Raw genomic sequence first — 18,720 nt, 5'->3', positions numbered from 1 at the left:
CTTCTGGCACCTAAACACCATACAGCTGGTCCTTGGCAGGGAGAGCAGAAAGTCAGGAAACACACAACTATGGTGGAGAGCTCCCACAGAGAGCTCCATGGGCTGTCTCCCAGATTTACTGAATGGAGAAAATGTAACCCCATAAGCTGGAGAGACACTGAAGACTTCATGACAGTCCACAGAAGTAAGCCTTTTCACTCTGCATGGCTGAGGACCTGTGCTTTCTGCAGCAGTCCACCGGCAGGTATATCTGCTGTAAACTCAGGCTCCGGAGCCGTGTGCGCATGATCATATCCGGAACTGGAGCCGTGTGCGCATGATCACATCCGGAACTGGAGCCGTGTGCGCATGATCACATCCGGAACTGGAGCCGTGTGCGCATGATCACATCCGGAACTGGAGCCGTGTGCGCATGATCACATCCGGAACTGCCACTTATGAGGCAGAATTGTTGGGAAGCGTGTGAGAGCTAGGGTGTCGCAGGTGCTCACAACTGCGCCTGCATGGAATGCGTACTTCAGAAGGGTTGGCTGCCGCCATGCCCGGGGCTCCCTCAGATCCCTATGACTTTCCCTGGGGACTTTTGGGCAGAAACAGCTTGGTCTATACTTTATAAATGTTGATAAATCTTATAAAGACCCCCATCTCTTCTGGGCTCACACCTGAGCTTCTAGATTCTCCAAGACATGCTAGGATAGTCAGGGAGTCCAGGACTCTTTGATGCCTAAGGTAGACTCAGCAAAGTTGCAGATTACTATTAGGGTCAGCAGCAAGCCAAACCCACACATTCTGAGAAGAAGGCAGGATTTGGCACCTTCATTAACCAGGTATCTTCTTGTTGAACGAAGATCTCCTTCTCCTCCCCCTCAACTCAGGACCCAGCAACAGTCAGAAGAAAGTATACAGCACAGTGCTGGCTTCTACATCAACCTCTTCGTTCAAAATCCTCTTGACTTCTGGGAGCATGCTTTGAAAGTCAAATCTCCTTCCCTCTGAAGATGGAGAAGGACGAGGCTGGTTCCCCCAGGCTGGCCCAGGTTCTCACACTTCAGCTGTGAAACTTCCCCTCCTGGCAGTCAAGGGTCCAAATGTTCAACAGCCGCATGCTTCACACTCAGTCTCCTGCCTGCAGAGCCAAGCAGGTGCAGAGTGCAGTGTGTGCAAAGCCAGAGCTACGATTCTGATGTCGGCCAGTGCCACTAGCCCCGGCTCTCAGTGTGTCATGGTCCTGGTAACTATCACAGTCCTGACATACCCTTAGCCTCTGCTGGCTTGGGATTGCGAAGACTGTACCTCAAAAAAAAAAAAGTTATGGGCCCATCAATATGGCAAGATCTGAAAGTTCTCATATGTTTATGTCACCAAGCTTGTGTGAGTCCGATACAGGGAAATAAAGGAACAGCTTCACAAAATTCCCATGTTGCCCAGTTTTTCTCTCATATCAGTCCAAAGTTTTCCAAGGTCCGCCCCTTCTGGCTTCTTGTCCCAACCTGGTACTGGCCGCTAGTCACTTTCACAGCTTGGTGGTATGGATGGACTATTATCTTTTATTAGTATTATGTTTATCATAAACCAGGTATTAGGCTAAGAGATTGAAATGGCCTCAATTATTCCCCATAACCACCTGAGGAATCAATGCTATTAATTTTTAAAAACAGGCAATCAAAACTTGGAGAACAACCTGTCTGAGTCACACACATGTAGAGTGTGATAGAGCTTAGATTTGAATTCAGGCCTATATGACTTAGTAAATGCTTTTAATAGCAAAGACTAATAGCTGTTAGCAGGCCTGTTCTAAGCAGCCTGCATACTCTCTCTCTCTCTGTCACAGTGACAATCCTCAGCTGTCCTCCATGCCTTCAAAACCAGTATCACCTGGGTTATTCTTAAACATTACCAAATCCAATTGCAACACAAGGTACAACCTTGGCTATTGATCTCTGAAACCCAGCTTCTTTGTGCTCTCAGAAAACATTTCCTAGATGCTAATCTCTTCTTAATCACCACTAATTTCTTAGCTTCATCTAAGCAGCATCAATTGTCCCAGTAGTCCCTTCTATTCTTGACTCTAAAGCCAGAGTCACATGGCCAAAGCTGCAGAGTTCTGCCGCTTGCTGTGGCTGGAACAATTCCCCCGCTGGCCATTGTACTGCCAGCTTTCTCTTTTTCAACTCTTTCACTGCCTAGGCTTGGCTGTCCTGGAACTTGCTCTGTAGATTGACCCTGAACTCAGAGTCTCAGACTCAGTCTCCTGAATGCTGGGATTAAAGGTGTGTGCCACTGCACCCGGACTTAAGCTTTTCTTTACCTGGAACTTGTTCTGTACTAGGCTGGCTTTGAACTCAGGGATCTGCTTGTCCTTGTCTCCTGGGATTAAAGGTGTATACCATCATGTCTGAACCTTAGCTTTTCATTACAGATCTTAATCAAGTTGAAAACTGAAGATAGCTATCACAATCTATCCCTTGTAAATTTGACACACAATCACACCTCCTTATGTCTAAATGAAAGCAATAATCAGGTCATAATAACACCTAATGTGATACAACTCTCCCTTACACATCTGCAAATATTTAAGTTTAGCTGGGTGGGATCTTGCCTGGACCTCACGACGTCCTTAATTCCATTTAGCATCCTTGAACACAGGCTTTAGCTTCATCCTGCTTCCTGTGCCCCTTTACTCTGTGAACCACACATTTTGTATTTCTCCTTTCTGAGCTAGCTATGCTTGATCAAGATGCTCTCCATGAGAGTAAACCAGAGGACAGAGTCTATACTGGACTTTTTGGGTTTTGTTTTTTTTTTTTTTTTTTTTTGAGATTTCCTTTGTCAATGCAAAAATACAAATCTCTTTATTTTAGCCTCAGGCATACTGTTTGGATAAAGGCAAAAAGCAGCAACATTTTTCACCAAAACATCATAAGAATTATCTCCAGGCTTTTCGGTTTTCAGTTCGGAGGAGGCTACGGTGCAACTTTCTTTGCTCATCCCAAATCCAGGTTCATCTGACACCAGTCGCCTCCACCATGCCGCCCAAAAATGGACTCCAACAAGATCAGAGTTGTGTACGTGAGGTGCACTGGAGGCTAGGTCAGTGCCACATCTACCTTGGCCCTTAAGATCGGTCCTCTGGGTCTGTCTCCAAAAAAAGTTGGTGATGACGTTGCCAAGGCTACTCGTGACTGGAAAGTTCTCAGAATAACAGTGAAACTGACCATCCAGAATAGACAGGCCCAGATTGAGGTGGTGCCCTCTGCCTCTGCCCTGATCATCAAAGCCCTCAAGGAGCCTCTAAGGGGCAGGAAGAAATGGAAGAACATTAAACACAGTGGGAACATCAGTTTTGATGAGATTGCCAACATTGCCCAGCAGATGAGACACCGGTCTTTGGCCAGAGAGCTTCCTGGAACTGTCAAGGAGATCCTGGGTACTGCACAGTCTGTGGGCTGCAACATGGATGGCCACCACCCGCATGACATCATAGATGACATCAACATTGGCCCATTAGTTAAGAAGCAACAAGAAAATATTTCAATAAAAGACTATCAGATAACCAAATATATATACATACACACACACACACACACACACACACACACACATATATATATATCCAGAGTTCAAATCACCTCAATACCAAAGTCTTCCAAAGTCTACTAGAATGTCCCATTAAATCCCTCTTAAAGCATTCCATGGCATGCCAAATCCAAAGTCCCCAAATCCACATTCCTCCAAACAAAAACATGGTCAGGCCTATCATGGCAATACCACAGTCCCTGGTACCAATTTCTGTCTTAGTTTGGATTTCCACTATGGTGAAGAGGCACCATATCAAGGCAACTTTTATAAAGTACAACATTTAATTTGGCTGGTTTACAGTTTCATCATGGCAGGATGCATGGCAGCATCCAGGCAGACAGGGTGCTGGAAGAGTTGAGAGAGCTACATCTCGATCTGAAGGCAGCCAGGAAAAAACTGGCTTCCAGACAGTTAGAAGGAGGGTCTCAAAGCCCACGTCCAAAGTGACACACTTCTTCCAACAAGGCCATACTTCCTTATAGTGCCACTCCATGGGCCAAGCATATTCAAACCACCACAAGCCCTACACACTATTTATTTCCACCCACCACCCCCATCTTGTTCTCTTCTGATTTTTTGAGATGACATCTTGACCTAGAGCCCATGCCAGTCTTGAACTTACCATCCTCTGCCTCAGTCTCTTGAGTGCTGAGACTGTTAAATGTGTACCACTGCACTTAGCATATACTAACTCTCTTTAAATTTCTTTTAGATTTATGTATTTTATGTGTATCAAAATTTTACCTGTATGCATGTATGTATGTATGTATGTGTATGTATGTATGTATGTATGTATGTATGTGTGTATGTATGTATGTATGTATGTATGTATGTGTATTATATGTATGACTGGTGTCCATGAAGATCAGAACCAGGTGTTAAATCTCCTGAACTAGGTGGGTGCCGTGAACAGAATCCAGGTCTTCTACAAGAGCAGCAAGTGCTCTTAACCACTGACTCACCTCTCCGGCCCCCATATAGATTCTCTTGATTATTACAACTCAATGCTTGAAGTGGGAAGTACTAACAGTGACACTTGATGGTTTGTAAATTGCAGGAAACCCAGAAGCTCTGGGAGGGTATGGATCCTAATGAGCCCAAAGGCTGTGAATGGTCTCCATTCCATCAGCACCCACACCCCTGGGGCATACTCACGGCTGCAGGTCTTGCCATTGGGATCCAGAGTGTAGCCCCGACGGCAGCGGCAGTAGTGACCCTCCTCTGTGTTCACACACTCATGCTCACAGCCTGGTTTGTTCAGTGCACAGTAGTTGATTCCTGAAGAGAGAAAGTGAAGACCACACCCATCAGACTATGTGATGCTATTAGGGTGGGCTCCAGGGTTCCCACAATCCCCATGGAAAGAGCTACCGGATACAGCTTGCTGTAGCAAGCTGGGAATTATCAGTCAGTCATTTGCCAGCCAAGGGCCAGGCCCTAAGCTAGATGTACCAATGTAAATGTGAACACTGCTGAGGCCTGGCCTTCAAGGGTTTACACTTTGGAGATACAGTAAAAAAGAATCAGGACTGTTATTGATGCCTTCTGTATACTGCACTGCTTGTTAAACCTTAAACCGAGGAGTAGTATAAAGGTGAGGAATGGATGTAATGTCATCTAGTAGCGTCTGGTATGCCAAGGACACATGCCAGACTTGTCACATAATGTCCTTTATGTATGTCAATTCATGAAAAGTTCAAAGTGGCAGTGGTGGCACATGCCTTTAGTCCCAGCACTTGGGAGGCAGGCGGATCTCTGAGTTCGACGCCAGCCTGGTCTACAGAGTGAGTTCCAGGACATCCAGGGCCACACAGAGAAACCCTGTCTCAAAAACCAAAAGAGTTCAAGGTGGATCAGACCAAAAACTGGAATGTCGAGAAACCCTACACATCAAGTCACGATGCCAGATGACGTGGGAAAGAAATTCCAGAAAACCACGAAGGTTAATAATGTTGAAGCAGAGTCTAAACTTCTCACTGAGGAAACCAGGTCCAGAGATGTAAAAATAACCTGTCTGAGTGGCGCGGCTCAGACTGACTGGGAAATTCACATGGCTTTTAAGGATGTTATTCCAGTTATGATGAGACCCAGCGTGCGTACCAGAGAATCTCAGAGCCCACATCTGGGTCCCTGCCTGAGTACCAGAATCCAGAATCTCACAGCCCACATCTGGGTCCCTGTGTGAGTACCAGAATCCAGAATCTTACAGCCCGCATCTGGGTCCCTGCATGAGTACCAGAATCCAGAATCTCACAGCCCACATCTGAGTCCCTGTGTGAGTACCAGAATCCAGAATCTCACAGCCCGCATCTGGGTCCCTGCGTGAGTATCAGAATCCAGAATCTCACAGCCCGCATCTGGGTCCCTGCAAATGCTCAGCCTCAGACTCTGATGTCATTCCAGGCTTTGCATCACCACCTTCATGATGAATGTCTGAAACTGACGATGGTGCTCTCCAGCAGGAGATGAGGAAGAAGGCAGAAGCCTGACCAGGAGTCTTTCCTGGTATCCCATGACACTTCCTTGAAGTACTTTCCCCAGTTTAATCAGATGATACTGAATTAATTTGAAACAGATTTTTTTTTTTATTAGATTTGAAAGTCACCACCAGCTTCCTGATGTATGTAAATGGCCCAGCGTTCTAAGGCTCAGAACATTCTCAAGATCTTAGGCTCCTAATTCTAAACCTCAGATTTTAAGCCAATTCCTTTGCTTCCCTCTGCCACGGAATGCTCTAGAGAGGCCATAAGCACTTCCTCCACTCCCGGCTGCCTGCCACCATTCAGGACTGAATGCAAGCGTTAAAGGCATCTCTGACAGACAGATCTCAGAGGTCCAGGCTTGGGCTCATGGCAAAGACAACAGAAAATGTAATGAGGAGGAGGGGTGAGGAGAAGGAGGAAGAGGAGAAGGCAGGAGGATGGGGGAGGAGGAGGTAGAGGAAGAGGAAGAGGGGGAAGAAGATTTGGAGATGGGTCGACAAAATCACCAGCTTTTAGGAAAAATCTGTCTTTTTCCTGGATATAAAGCAGGGCACCTGGCTGCAGAGGGAATGGGGTTGTCACTATCAAACACATGTGGATGAGTGTTAGGGACTCTGGCAAGGGCCACAGCCTAGCAAAGGACCCATTCGGGGTCTTTAAATCAGGTCAGCACATCTCCCTTGATGATCTGTGCAATGGCTGCCTGAGAGGCTTCTCCTCTTCAGGAGCCCCGTGTGGAGGGAGGGGTATAAGCCAAGAAAATCTTAGAGGACTGGCAAGAGATACAAAGTCTCCATCAATGGCTTCATGCCTGATTTCCTTTTTCTACCCCACTAGTAACACAGGAAACATGCTATCATAATGCCTGTGCTGAACCAGATCTAATTGTCTCCTGAGGGCCCTCATCCACTAATAGGAGTCCACTGGCAACCGGTTTCCTACAGTGTAGTCAGCCCCGCATACATTCATCCCTGGGACACGTGTCAGCAGCAGAAGACAGCAGCTGGCCATGAAGCTGGCCTCCAACATACTGTTAGGTGTGTGTGTTCTAATGGAACTGCTCTACCTCATTGTCTTCACCGTTTGAATCTCTTCATTCAAGTTCTCATTTAATACTGACTGTTTCAAGGTTTTGTATCCAGGCTTGGTGGTAGAAATTATCTTTTGTGACGGAGGCTCAGTTTCAAAATATGGGCTCTGTAGCCACACAAAGTTTAATCTTTATAGAAAGAGTGTGGAGTGTGGCCTGTGCTGTAAGCAGGATGGGACTTGTCTAGATTCAGCTCCACATATGACCCACGAAGAAGTGCAGGGCAAGTCTTGCCACGTAGCACGTGATGGCTAGGAAGAAGTAGCAGGCACGGTACACAGGGAGATGTCTTAGCAGGCATGGGAGTGCACACCTGAGAACCTGCCCTCAGAGGCGGAAGGAAGATTGGTGCGATGGAGACCAGCCTGTACCACATAGCCAGAGTCTGTCTTAAAACAACAAAAAACAGCAAAAGAGGGAGAGAGGGAGGAAGGAAGGAAATAAATAAACCCGCAACCAGAGATTCCAGCGAATTCCACAAATGCCACAGTGAGGAAATCACAAAGAAGGATCAGGAAATTCCAGTTACACTGTAATTTCTCCAGGATGAGGTAGCTCAGAGCAGTTCCATCACTCATTCCTTCACACATCATCTAGTCCACAAGTCGGTACTCAACCCACTTGAGGGAAGCACTCTGAGTCACTGAGGATTCCATGATGTAAAAAGGCAAGCACCTCTTCCTGGTGGGACTTCCACTCTGGTGTCCTTCAGGAACAGTCTGGTGTGTGTGTGTGTGTGTGTGTGTGTGTGTGTGTGTGTGTGTGTGCATGCACGTATCTGCAGATACTAGGGATGTAGCCTAGAGGTCTGGTTTGGAGCAGATGCTCCAGGTGCTGGCGACCCCTCAGTATTTCAGGTGACAGGCATCTGAGTCACGTGGACTTCCTCACCCCCTTCCTGCTGACCATCTATTGCCTCTGAGAGCTGCTGCTACGGTGGAGTGCATTACCCCCCTCCTTCCTTCCTATCAAAGAGAACAGAACCTTAATGTCCCCACCCTCAGAGATCATCAAATGTCCCATATGTAAGACTTGAAGAAACTAGCGCCTTTGATGTCACATCTGTACGCCCATCCTTTCCCCTCCATAGGTTAAGGTTCCATAAACCCTTTGTAGGGGCACCCTCATTCCAAGGAGCCGCTTCAGCTGTGACAGGTTCAGTCTATTCAATCTCTAGAAAAATGTCCCAAAAAAGGTTCTGCTGAGGCAAAAGGAAAAGAAAAACAGAATGGTGTTAAACACAAGCATCCATTACAAATGCAGATGCTAAAGGTCTGCCAAGAAGGGACACCAAGAGGACCATTGAGAGGAATGTGCCAGGGCCACTTACTTCGGCAGGTTTTCCTGTCTGGATTTAGCATGAAGCCTTTCAGGCAGCGGCAGAAGGCGGACGTCTGGGCATTGACACACTCATGCTGACAGCCGTGATCGGAGGAGGCACAGTAGTCTATCTCTGAAAAGAAAACAAGGTCCTGGGAATCATGAATAGGTCGATATGGCTAGCCAGTCTCCATTTTCCCCAAGGGTATAAAATATAGAACTTTCAATTTTAACTCAGAAGAACCTCTTCAAAAAGCCAGTTGCATGTCTAGATAGTATGTCCTCATCTCAAAGATCTTTTTGATAATTGATTTTACAAAATATTTGTACAGTAGAGGAATTTGTGAACACATACTTTACTTGAATTTGTTTTCATAAAAGCCACTGGACTTAAATCTACACTGGGGGGGCTGGGAATGGTGGCGCGCCTTTATTCCCAGCCCTTGGGTGGTAAAGGCAGGCAGATCTCTGTGAGTTCAAGGCCAGCTAAGACTGTCTCAAAACAAAACAAAACAAAACAAAACAAAACAAAACACACATACACAAATGTGTTGGTCTGGGGAAACACCTTAGTGGTGAAGAAGTTAGAAAGCCTACACAAGACTTTGGTTGGTTGGTTGGTTGGTTTAGGTTTTATTTTTTATTTATTTTTTCTGCTTTATATATTTTTTATTAGATATATTCCTTATTTACGTTTTAAATGTTGTCCACTTTCCTGGTTCCCCCTTCCCCCAAAATCGCCTAACCCATCCCCCCTCCCCCTCCACACCAATCCACCCATTCCTGATTCCCTGTCCTGGCATTCCCCTTAACTGGGGCATCGAGCCTTCTCAGGACCAAGGGCCTCTCCTCCCTTTGATGTCCATCAAGGCCACTCTCTGCTGCATATGCAGCTGCAGCCACGGGCCCCTCCATGTGTACTCTTTGGTTGGTAGTTTAGTACCTGGGAGCTCTGGGGGGTACCGGTTGGTTCATATTGTTGTTCCTCCTAAGGCGCTGCAAACCCCTTCAGTTCCTTGGGTCCTTTCTCTAGCTCCTCCATTGGGGACATTGTACTCAGTTCAATGGCTGACTGAGAGTGTCCCCCTCTGTATTTGTCATGCACTGGCAGAGCCTCCCAAATGACAGCTATTTCAGGCTCCTGTCAGTAAGCACTTGTGGGCAACCACAATAGTGTCTGGGTTTTGTAACCCGCACAAGACTTTTTAAAATATCTATCTATCTATCTATCTATCTATCTATCTATCTATCTATCTATCTATCTATCTATCTATCTATCTATTTTTCAAGGCAGGGTTTCTCTGTGTAGTCCTGGATGTTCTGGAACTCACTCTGTAGACCAGGCTGGCCTCGAACTCTGCACAAGACTTTAAATAGCACCAGAAAAGATAGTAAATGTTTGATAGGCTTGGGAATATGACTCGGTGCATAAAGTGCCTGCTGCTGAGTATTTGGACCAGAGTCTGGAACTCCAGAATCAACATAAATGCCCATCTGCAATCCCAGCACTCCAGAGGCAAGATAGGCAATTCCCAGAGCGTGCATCCTTGAGAGTAGCCAAATTGGCAAGTTCTAGGTTCAGATCTTGACTTGATGTATAAGATGGAAAATAATCATAGAAGGTATCCCATGTCAAACTCTGGCCTTTACATGTATGTACACATATGTGCATGCACACTCCCACCCCAACATAAGTGCTCATACATATGAACACACACACACACACACACACACACACACACACACACACACAATTAAAACCAGATTTCTGTTTACTGTGTTACAAGCTAGGGAGAGAGCATAGCTAAACATTTGATTGAATTTATGCAATTAAAGAGATGAAAACTTTCCCAAATCAAACCCTAAACCACTTAAACTCTTTATACACTGAACTAAATAATCAGATCCTGGGAAACATAGAGCCTAGAAGGGAAAAGACAGAACTATTCTGAATTTAAAACTCAGCTGGGCAGTGGTGGCACACACACTTTTAATCCCAGCACTCGAGAGGCAGAAGCAGGGGCAGGTGAATCTGAGTTCAAGGCCAGCCTGGTCTATAGAGAGAATTCTAGGACAGTAAGGACTACACAGAGAAACCCTGTCTTGCAAACAAATCCAGTAAACTTTATTTTGTCATTCAGCAATGGCATACACCTTTAGTCTTGGCAGAGGTGGAGACGGAGGCGGAGGCAGAGGTGGAGGCGGAGGCAGATCTCTGAGTTTAAACCCAGCCTGGTCTACAGAATGTCTTTCAGAACAGCCAGGGCTACAGAGTGAAAACTTCCCGTGAAAAATCGAAAAACAGAGGTCAAAGTTGGGCTGTTGCTTGATTTCTTTCTATCTTTCTATGAACCTGGAGCTCACCTGGCTGGACTGCTGGGTAGAAAACCGCAAGTATTGTCCTGTATCTACCTCCCCAGTACTGGGATTACAGGAAGGCAACACTGTGTCTGACTTTATACCAGTGGGTGGGTGCTGGGAATAAATAGGTTTTTTTGCTCACATAGCAAGCACTTTGCCAATGGAATAATTTCACTAGCTCCATAAATCTTCCCAAGAGTCATTAAGAAAATGTGATCTCTAGGGCGTTTCAGAATATTCACAAGAGGAGTTCAGGTGTGAGGTTCCAGTACTGATAGTGTAACAGAGGCCTTGTACCAGACCAACGAATCCTTGCAATGACCATCTGCAAGCAAGGAAGTGTGGACACAAGGGTATATGGTGGGACACGCTGTGACATACTACAGCTTTCAGAACAAGATTCATTTTCCTCTGTTATGGAGAGGCTGCAGGGGTGGAGGACAGGCATGATGGAGGGAGAGGTGAGTGGGATTGGGTGCGTAAAGTGAAATTCACAAAGAACCACCAACAACAAAAAAACTTAAAAAAAGAAAACTACAGCGCTATGAAAAGATAGTTAAAGATGACTAGTCATGACTGAGAGGAAGTGGAGGAGGAGGTGGAGGGGTAGAAATATAGTTTTCATGCATGAAATTAAAAAAAAAAAAAGAGCAGCTGGTCTAACCCCAGGACGTATTTTAGGTTAAAAAATTTAATGAGTGTTGACGTATGTATTAGTCCTGTGAGCCCATAACGCCAATCAAGATGGTGATTGCTTGGGGGCTGGAGACATGGCTGGGTGGTTAAGTGTGCTCACTGCTCTGTCAGCAGACCTGGGTTTGGATCCCAATGTGTATGCAGGGTGACTCACACCTAGAACTCTAGCTCCAGAGGACTCCAAAACTCTCTTCAGGTCTCCATAGGTGTGCACTCATACGTGTGGCATACACACACACACACACACATACACACACACACACACACACATTATTAAAAGGATAATAATAAATCTTAAAAAAAAATAAGTCTATTTGTTGATGATATTAACCTTTCCACGTTGAAGTGCCTTGACAACTTTGTTTAAACAAATCATTTCAGTGCAATATACTTGTGGCTCTATTTCCTAACACTATTCTGTCATTCTGTTCTGTATGTCCATACTTGGACAGCTTTGTATTCTTCATTACTGCTGCTTTGAAATTAGTTTTAAAATCAGGTCCTTTAACCTCTACAAATTTGTGGTTGTTCAATATTTTTTTAAACTTTTTTGAATATTTTGGTATATTTTAGAATTATCTTGTCATTTAAACACAGAAAAAAAAATTGATTATTTTAAATCTACAGGTCTCTTTGAAAAGTCCTGCAACAATATAGTCTTCCAATGCATGAACGTGATATATTTAGCTAATTAAGTTGTCTTCAATTTCTCTTAGCAATATTTTTTACTTTTGAATTATACAGCTGCCGGGTGGTGGTGGCACATGCCTTTAATCCCAGCACTTGGGAGGCAGAGGCAGGCGGATTTCTGAGTTCAAGGCCAGCCTGGTCTACAGAGTGAGTTCCAGAACAGCCAGAGCTACACAGAGAAACCCTGTCTGGGGGGGGGGGGGAGGAATTATACAGCTATTTCATATCTACTCTCTCAAATTTGTTTACAAGTATTCTGTACTAGTGTTGTTGAACATTTTTAGTTTAAATTTTGATTGTATATTGCAAGTTTTTGTATGTTCATCTTATACAAACTTAAGTTTAGCTAATAGTTCTTATAAGTTTCTTTTAAATTGGTTGGATTTTCTGTGTAGATTACCATGTTTAAATTTTTCCTATAAATATGCATGTTATCTGTTTATTTTATTATTTTCTTTCCTGTTTTTCTGGCTAGAACTTCCAGGATAATGTTAAATAGAAGTTTTCAGAGCAGACATTCTCTTTGATTGATGATCTCTATCTCTTTGTGTGCACGTGCATGTGTGCATGCCTTGGTATGCCTGTGGAGGTTAGAGGACAATTTCTGGGAGTCATTTCTCTCCTTCAGTCATGAAGACTGAGTTCATGCTGGACTAAACTCAGGCCACAGATCTGACAGCAAGCACAAGTACTTTCCCTTAATCAACCATTGTGCTTATTTTGTTCTGAGCACATAAAGAAATAATTCAATCTTCCACCGTTAAATATAGTGATAATCTTTTCATTAATGCACTTTTTGTGTATTATGTGTGTATACTGTATGTGGTTTGTATGTGCACATGTGTGTGGGTGTATGTGCACATGTGTGTGGAGGTCAGAGGTTAATCTCAGATGCCTTCCTTAATTACTCCCAACTTTGTTTTTGAGATAGAATCTCTCACTAAACCTGAGCTCGCTAATTCAGCTAGATTTGCTGTTCCTGTTTTCTTACTTAACAATGATGCAGTTACCTTTACCTCTAGTTTACAGAAAGCTTTCTATTAATCACAACTGAGTATCATATATTATCTGTCCTCCTCCCATCTAATGAAATGGCTAATATTTTTTTTTTAGTTTGTAATACTGTTTGTCAGGTTGATTAAATTTTGAATATTAACCCAATCTTGAATTCCTGAGCTAAATTCCACATGGTAATGATGTGAAAGGATGAGAATTACAGCCTAAGAAACCCAGTGCCTAATTCTCAAATGACCCCAAGAAGTCAGAAGTTTAAAATGCTATCTCACTTCAAAGAAGCTCTAACTCCAGTCTTCTAAGGAGCCCCAAACACCTCAAATTCCAGAGCCCACTCTTTGTTAGAAAGGTCACATTCCTTGAGCCTGCTCTTTGTTAGAAACTAAATGAAAAGTCGCATTCCAGAGCCTGCCCTTTGTTAGGAGCTAGGCAAAAGGGCCTTGAGTACATGATCCTGGCCTGGTAAGGCAATGGGAAATGAGCTAATTAGCTGCTTATCTTGCTTCTGTAAACTGCTTGCGCCATCACCCCTACCCAGGAGCTCATGCAGCTATAGACCTCTGAGAAGATAGGAAACTGATTGGTCCATAGAGAGCGGGCACAGATAATTTAAACTGATTGGCCTAAAAACTATGGAGTGGTACAAATCGATTGGCTTGCACTTTGTGGGCTCTCCATACTAAGGAATGATTGGTTTGTGATGTGCAGGTTTTTTGTTTTTTTTTTTGTTTTTTGTTTTTTTTGTAAACCCATAAAAGCTGTCCCAATTCTGCTATCAGGATTCCACAGTCCTCTACCCCTGCGTGGTGTATGACTGTGAACCCCAGAGCCTCTGGAACAAAAATCCTCTTGCTGTTAAATCAAGACCATTTTTTGCAAGTGATTTGTGTATCACCTTCTGAGGTGTGGGGTGCTGGGGCACTGGGGCACCCTCGTTTTTCGGGTCTTACAATGTATTGCCATAAAAGTAACTTTTATTCCACTGAAGAAATTGTTGTCTCTGTCTCTGTGGTTGGCTACCTCTGTGTCAACCTAACCTAAGCCTATATGACTTCTAACCTCCGTGACTGTGCTAACCTAAGCCTAGTCCCAGAAGCTTCTAGCCCCCATAATCTGATCTAGGCCTAGAATGTTTTAAGCCTCTGAGACTTACTGATGAATAAGATCACCAATTCTAGTTCTTTCTGATCTCTGTATGGCTAGCTGAACTCAGCTGTTCTAGCTCCAACTCCTTTCCGAGCTGGCTAATTCAATCTGGCTTCTCTTGAATTGTTCTGCTTGGCCTCGTGCTAACTTTGGCAACATATTATAATCTTCTGGCTCTTTATCATTCTCTAGTTCATTCTTCACTTGTGCCTAGCTTGTTCTTGAAAGAATAGAAATACAGCCTAACTCCAGCCTTCTAAGGAGCCCCAAACACTTCACATTCCAGAGCCTGCTCTTTGTGCTCTTTGTTAGAAACTCGGTAAAAGGTCACAGTCCAGAGCCCACCCTTTAAGAGATAGGCAAAAAGGCCTTGAATAGGTGATCCTGGCCCCACAAGGTAACTGGAAACTGGAGCTAAGCTTATCTTGCTTCTGTAAACTGCTTATGCCATTACCCCTATCCAGGAGTTCACGCAGCTATAGACATACAAGAAAATAGGAAACTAATTGGTCCACTGAGTGGGGGCTCCAATAATTTAAACTGATTGCCCTAAAAACTATTGAGTGGTACAAATCGATTGGCTCACACTTTGCAGGCTCTCCATGCTAAGAAATGATTGGTTTGTGATTCACAGGCTTTGCTGTAAACTTATAAAAGCTGTCGCAATTCTGCACTCGGGGTCCACAGTCCTCTAACCCTGCACGGTGTATGGCTGTGGAACCTAGAATTCTGAAATAAAGAAATCCTCATGTTATTGCATCGAGACTGTTTCTCTCGAGTGATTTGGGTGTCGCCTTCCGAGGCGTGGGGTGCTGGGGCACCCTCGGTTTTTTGGGGTCTTACATTCTCTCTCTATGACTTGTCTCTGAACAACTGTCCCAGTAAAATGGCCTCCTCTCTCTGCACTGTTCTCTTTTAAGTCACTTCTCTTTCCTCTTGTTCTCTTGATAGTTGGGCATATTCTGTCCTGTCAAATCTTTTTCTGATTCGTCACTTTCTCTGGCACTCAATTAGACGTCACTTTCAAACACGGATGCTTCCTTCTATAAACTAACTTTACCTTCACTGTTTGGGATTAAAGGTGTGTGCTAAGGGCTGAGCCACACCATGAGAAACAGATTTTTCCAGTAAACAACACAATGTTGGAGTTAACAGTGTGATCAAATATCCTGTAACACATTGCTCTTTTTGTATATTATTAATTTGCTGCAAATAGCTAAAGAACGTTTGCATATATTTCATGAGGAATATTTGTGTGTAAAATTTTCTTATCCTGGGTAGAGCGTTAGAGTAATGCTGGCTTGGGAATGAGCTGAAATATATTTACATATCATTAATTTTGAGGGATCACTTGTAGAGAATTAGCATTAGTTATTGCCGAAATAGAAGGTAGATTTCAGTAGTTAAGTCGACTAGATCTAAAATTTTCTTTGTGTAAAGGTTTAAGGGATACATTAAAATTTATGAGACTTAGTTTAAGAGGCAAAAAGTTTAAGAAACACAGGACTATTCAAATTACCCATTTCTTCTTGAGAAAACTGTAGTAGTTTGTGTCCTTCAAGGGATTTGTCCATATTATATAACTTATTGACATATATTATGTGGTATTTTCCTTTCAATGGATTATAGTGATATCTGCAAAAGCCTGGGTAACTGCTGCCTATCTAGCTAGCCATTTTAAGTTCTTACTAATGTTACTAGGAAACTGTACAGAGCCTTATTGGGGTGCTGTGCCACCAGGCAGGAGCTTGACATTGACCAAGGACAAGGGAGTAAGCTCAAGAAGGAATCTGACATTAGGGCATGTTGGGGAAGTTAAGTTCAGTCAGGAATCTGACTTTAGGCTATAGTAGGGAAGTAGGTTAAGGCAGGAATTTTAATCTTAGGGTGGAACAAAAGAATCAGGCTTCAGGCAAAATTTGGGGCTTGGTCAAGGAAGTAGGCTCTGGTATTTTGGTCTTTCTGACAAGGCCTTGGAAACAACTGTCACGGGACTTTGCTTATTGCCTATTTTGTGTTTTACTGTTTTGCTTGTTCCTCTTTGTACTGCTATTGATCTTAATACCTGTACAGAGCCATATTGGGGCAGTCATGCACATGGTTTGAGTTTGACATTGGTCAAGGACAATCCCTGGCTTCAGGGGATCTCCTGAGAGACCCTCAACTCAATGTTTTTAGGACATAATAGGGAAGTAGGTTAAAGTAGGAATTTTTATCCTATGGTGGAGAAGCTCAGTGAAGGTTAAGCTCATTGTTCCTCCAGGTCTAGGAATTCCTGAATTAAGCAGGTGACCCACCCAGCTGCTGGAGCAGTCAAGACAAGGACCTCCAAGAGAAGCTAGACAACTTCCCACCAGAACCCAGCCTGGAGTCTAGGGGGAAGGATTTGCTCAAACTGTTAAAAGGTCTGACCGCCATTAAAGTTTCTGGCCTTGATCAGTGAAATGTTGTCTTGGCCCTTTTTTCTTTTTGCCCCTTCCCCATCTATCCCTCCGCTTCTGTTCCAGCAACCCAGTTCGTAATAGCTGCAGGCAGCTATGGAATACAACAAATACCTATATGTAATTAAATTGGTATAAAAGTGGATTGGAATTATTAAGCCTTCCATCAGTCTCAGAATTGACAGGGTTCATGCTGCAATGTTGTCTTTTCGTCTTTTTTCTTTTTAATCCTTGCTCCTACTCTGGAGAACCTGTTGACTGACTGAGCAGGCTTGGTCAAGAAACTTTCTCATGCTTGAGGTGATGGCATATTCTCTTAAGTTCTATGCTTTGATATTCTTGGAAGCCAACCACAATAGAGGTCATTTAGAACTGCTTTGTATAGTAAGCCACAAGTTTGGACCCAAACAAACCTCCTGGCAAAACTTCCTGCACCTGTGCATGATAACCTGTCCCTTAGATGGACCCAACATAAGAGAGATACCTGTACCAATATAAGAAGCTACTTGGAATAAGACTTCCATTTTGAGTAGGAAATTCCTAACTATGAATGATTTTCAAAAGCTGTTAGGTGATATCAATTGGCTTCTCCTGAGAGACCCCCAACTCAATGTTTTTAGACCTCTAAGCAACTAGCCCCTCATAGAGTAACTTGTTTTTCTGCTTTCATCTTGAGAAAGATAGCCCACCCTGTTCTAGTTCCAATGTTTAACTATACAATGCCTTGTGAATTGTGTCCTCCAACCCTTGTCTTGTGATTTTTCCCCTTTAAATACCCCTGACTTCAGTTGCATAGGGTCCTCAGTCCTCTACCCCTGCGCGGTGTATGGCTGTGGAACCCAGAATTCTGGAATAAAGAAATCCTCATGCTATTGCATCGAGACTGTTTCTCGCAAGTGATTTGGGTGTCGCCTTCCGAGGTGTGGGGTGCCGTGGCACCCTCAGTTTTTGGGGGTCTTACACTCCCCTATTTAAATCTTACTACAGGAGAATTAAAATTATTTGACATTCTTATAGGGAGGGCTGATCCTACCTCCCCTAGACCTTTAACCTCAGAAGGGTTACAACAAGTAGAAAGAGCTATTGAAAAACAATTTGTTACTTACATAGATTATTCCTTTCCTTTATATCTGTTGATTTTTAATACAACTCATACACCTACAGGATTATTGTGGCAAAAGGCTCCTCTTATCCTTATACATTCAAGGATATCTCCTAAACATAATATCCTGCCATATTATGAGGCAGTAGCTCAGATGATTATACTTGGAAGAAAGTAGGTTCTGAAAGAGCCAGCCATCATTATTCAGCCCTTTTATGTAGATCAAAATACTTGGATGAAGTAGCATAGTACAGATTGGATTTAAAGGAACTCTAGAAAATCATTACTCTCAAGATAGGTTGATAAAAATTTTAAATATACATAAGGTTATATTTCCTAATATGGTATCTTTACAGCCCTTACATAATGCTCTATTGATTTTTACTCTAAAGGACGAGCTGGTTATCTTATGAATAATCAACAGGTAGTCATAGAGACTCCTGGGCTCTCAGCTGTTAGCAGAACTAACAGCAGTACTGAATGTTTTTCATTCTGTAGTTGATACTTTCAATATTTTTGCTGATAGTCTATATGTGGCCCAGTCTGTTCCATCTACTGGAAACTTGAGGTACATTTAATTTTAATATGCCAGCTAGTTCTCTGTTTCATAAATTGCAAAATATCATTCTTGCTCAAAAAATACCTTTTATATTGCTCATATATGAGCTCATTCTGGTCTTTCTGGACTTTTAGCTGTAGGCAATGATTGCATTGACAGAGCTCTAATAGGAGAGGCCTTAGTTTCAGATCCTATGGCATTGACTAGACATGATTATAGTAAATTTCATCTTTCTAGTC

At 43.5% G+C, this 18,720-nt stretch overlaps 1 protein-coding gene and 1 pseudogene across 3 annotated transcripts in view; one reads left to right on the top strand and one right to left on the bottom strand.

The window, feature by feature from the left end:
* Matn2 (matrilin 2) overlaps positions 1-18,720 on the bottom strand; it is a 156,484-nt gene that overhangs the window by 26,904 nt on the left and 110,860 nt on the right. For all 3 annotated transcript variants that reach the window (XM_052161001.1, XM_052161002.1, XM_052161003.1), the window contains exons 7-8: positions 8,483-8,605; positions 4,735-4,857 (exon numbers count right to left, since the gene is read on the bottom strand). In XM_052161001.1, the coding sequence (XP_052016961.1) occupies positions 4,735-4,857; positions 8,483-8,605 (246 nt within the window). The remainder of the gene's footprint in view (positions 1-4,734; positions 4,858-8,482; positions 8,606-18,720) is intronic.
* LOC127668074 (60S ribosomal protein L12-like) lies at positions 204-4,529 on the top strand (annotated as a pseudogene).

Source organism: Apodemus sylvaticus, chromosome 17 (genome assembly GCF_947179515.1).
Source record: "Apodemus sylvaticus chromosome 17, mApoSyl1.1, whole genome shotgun sequence".
In the NCBI taxonomy this organism is placed as follows: Eukaryota; Metazoa; Chordata; class Mammalia; order Rodentia; family Muridae; genus Apodemus; species Apodemus sylvaticus.
The sequence above is the reverse complement of the archived record's forward strand: the minus strand, read 5'-3'. Positions and strand labels throughout refer to the sequence as shown.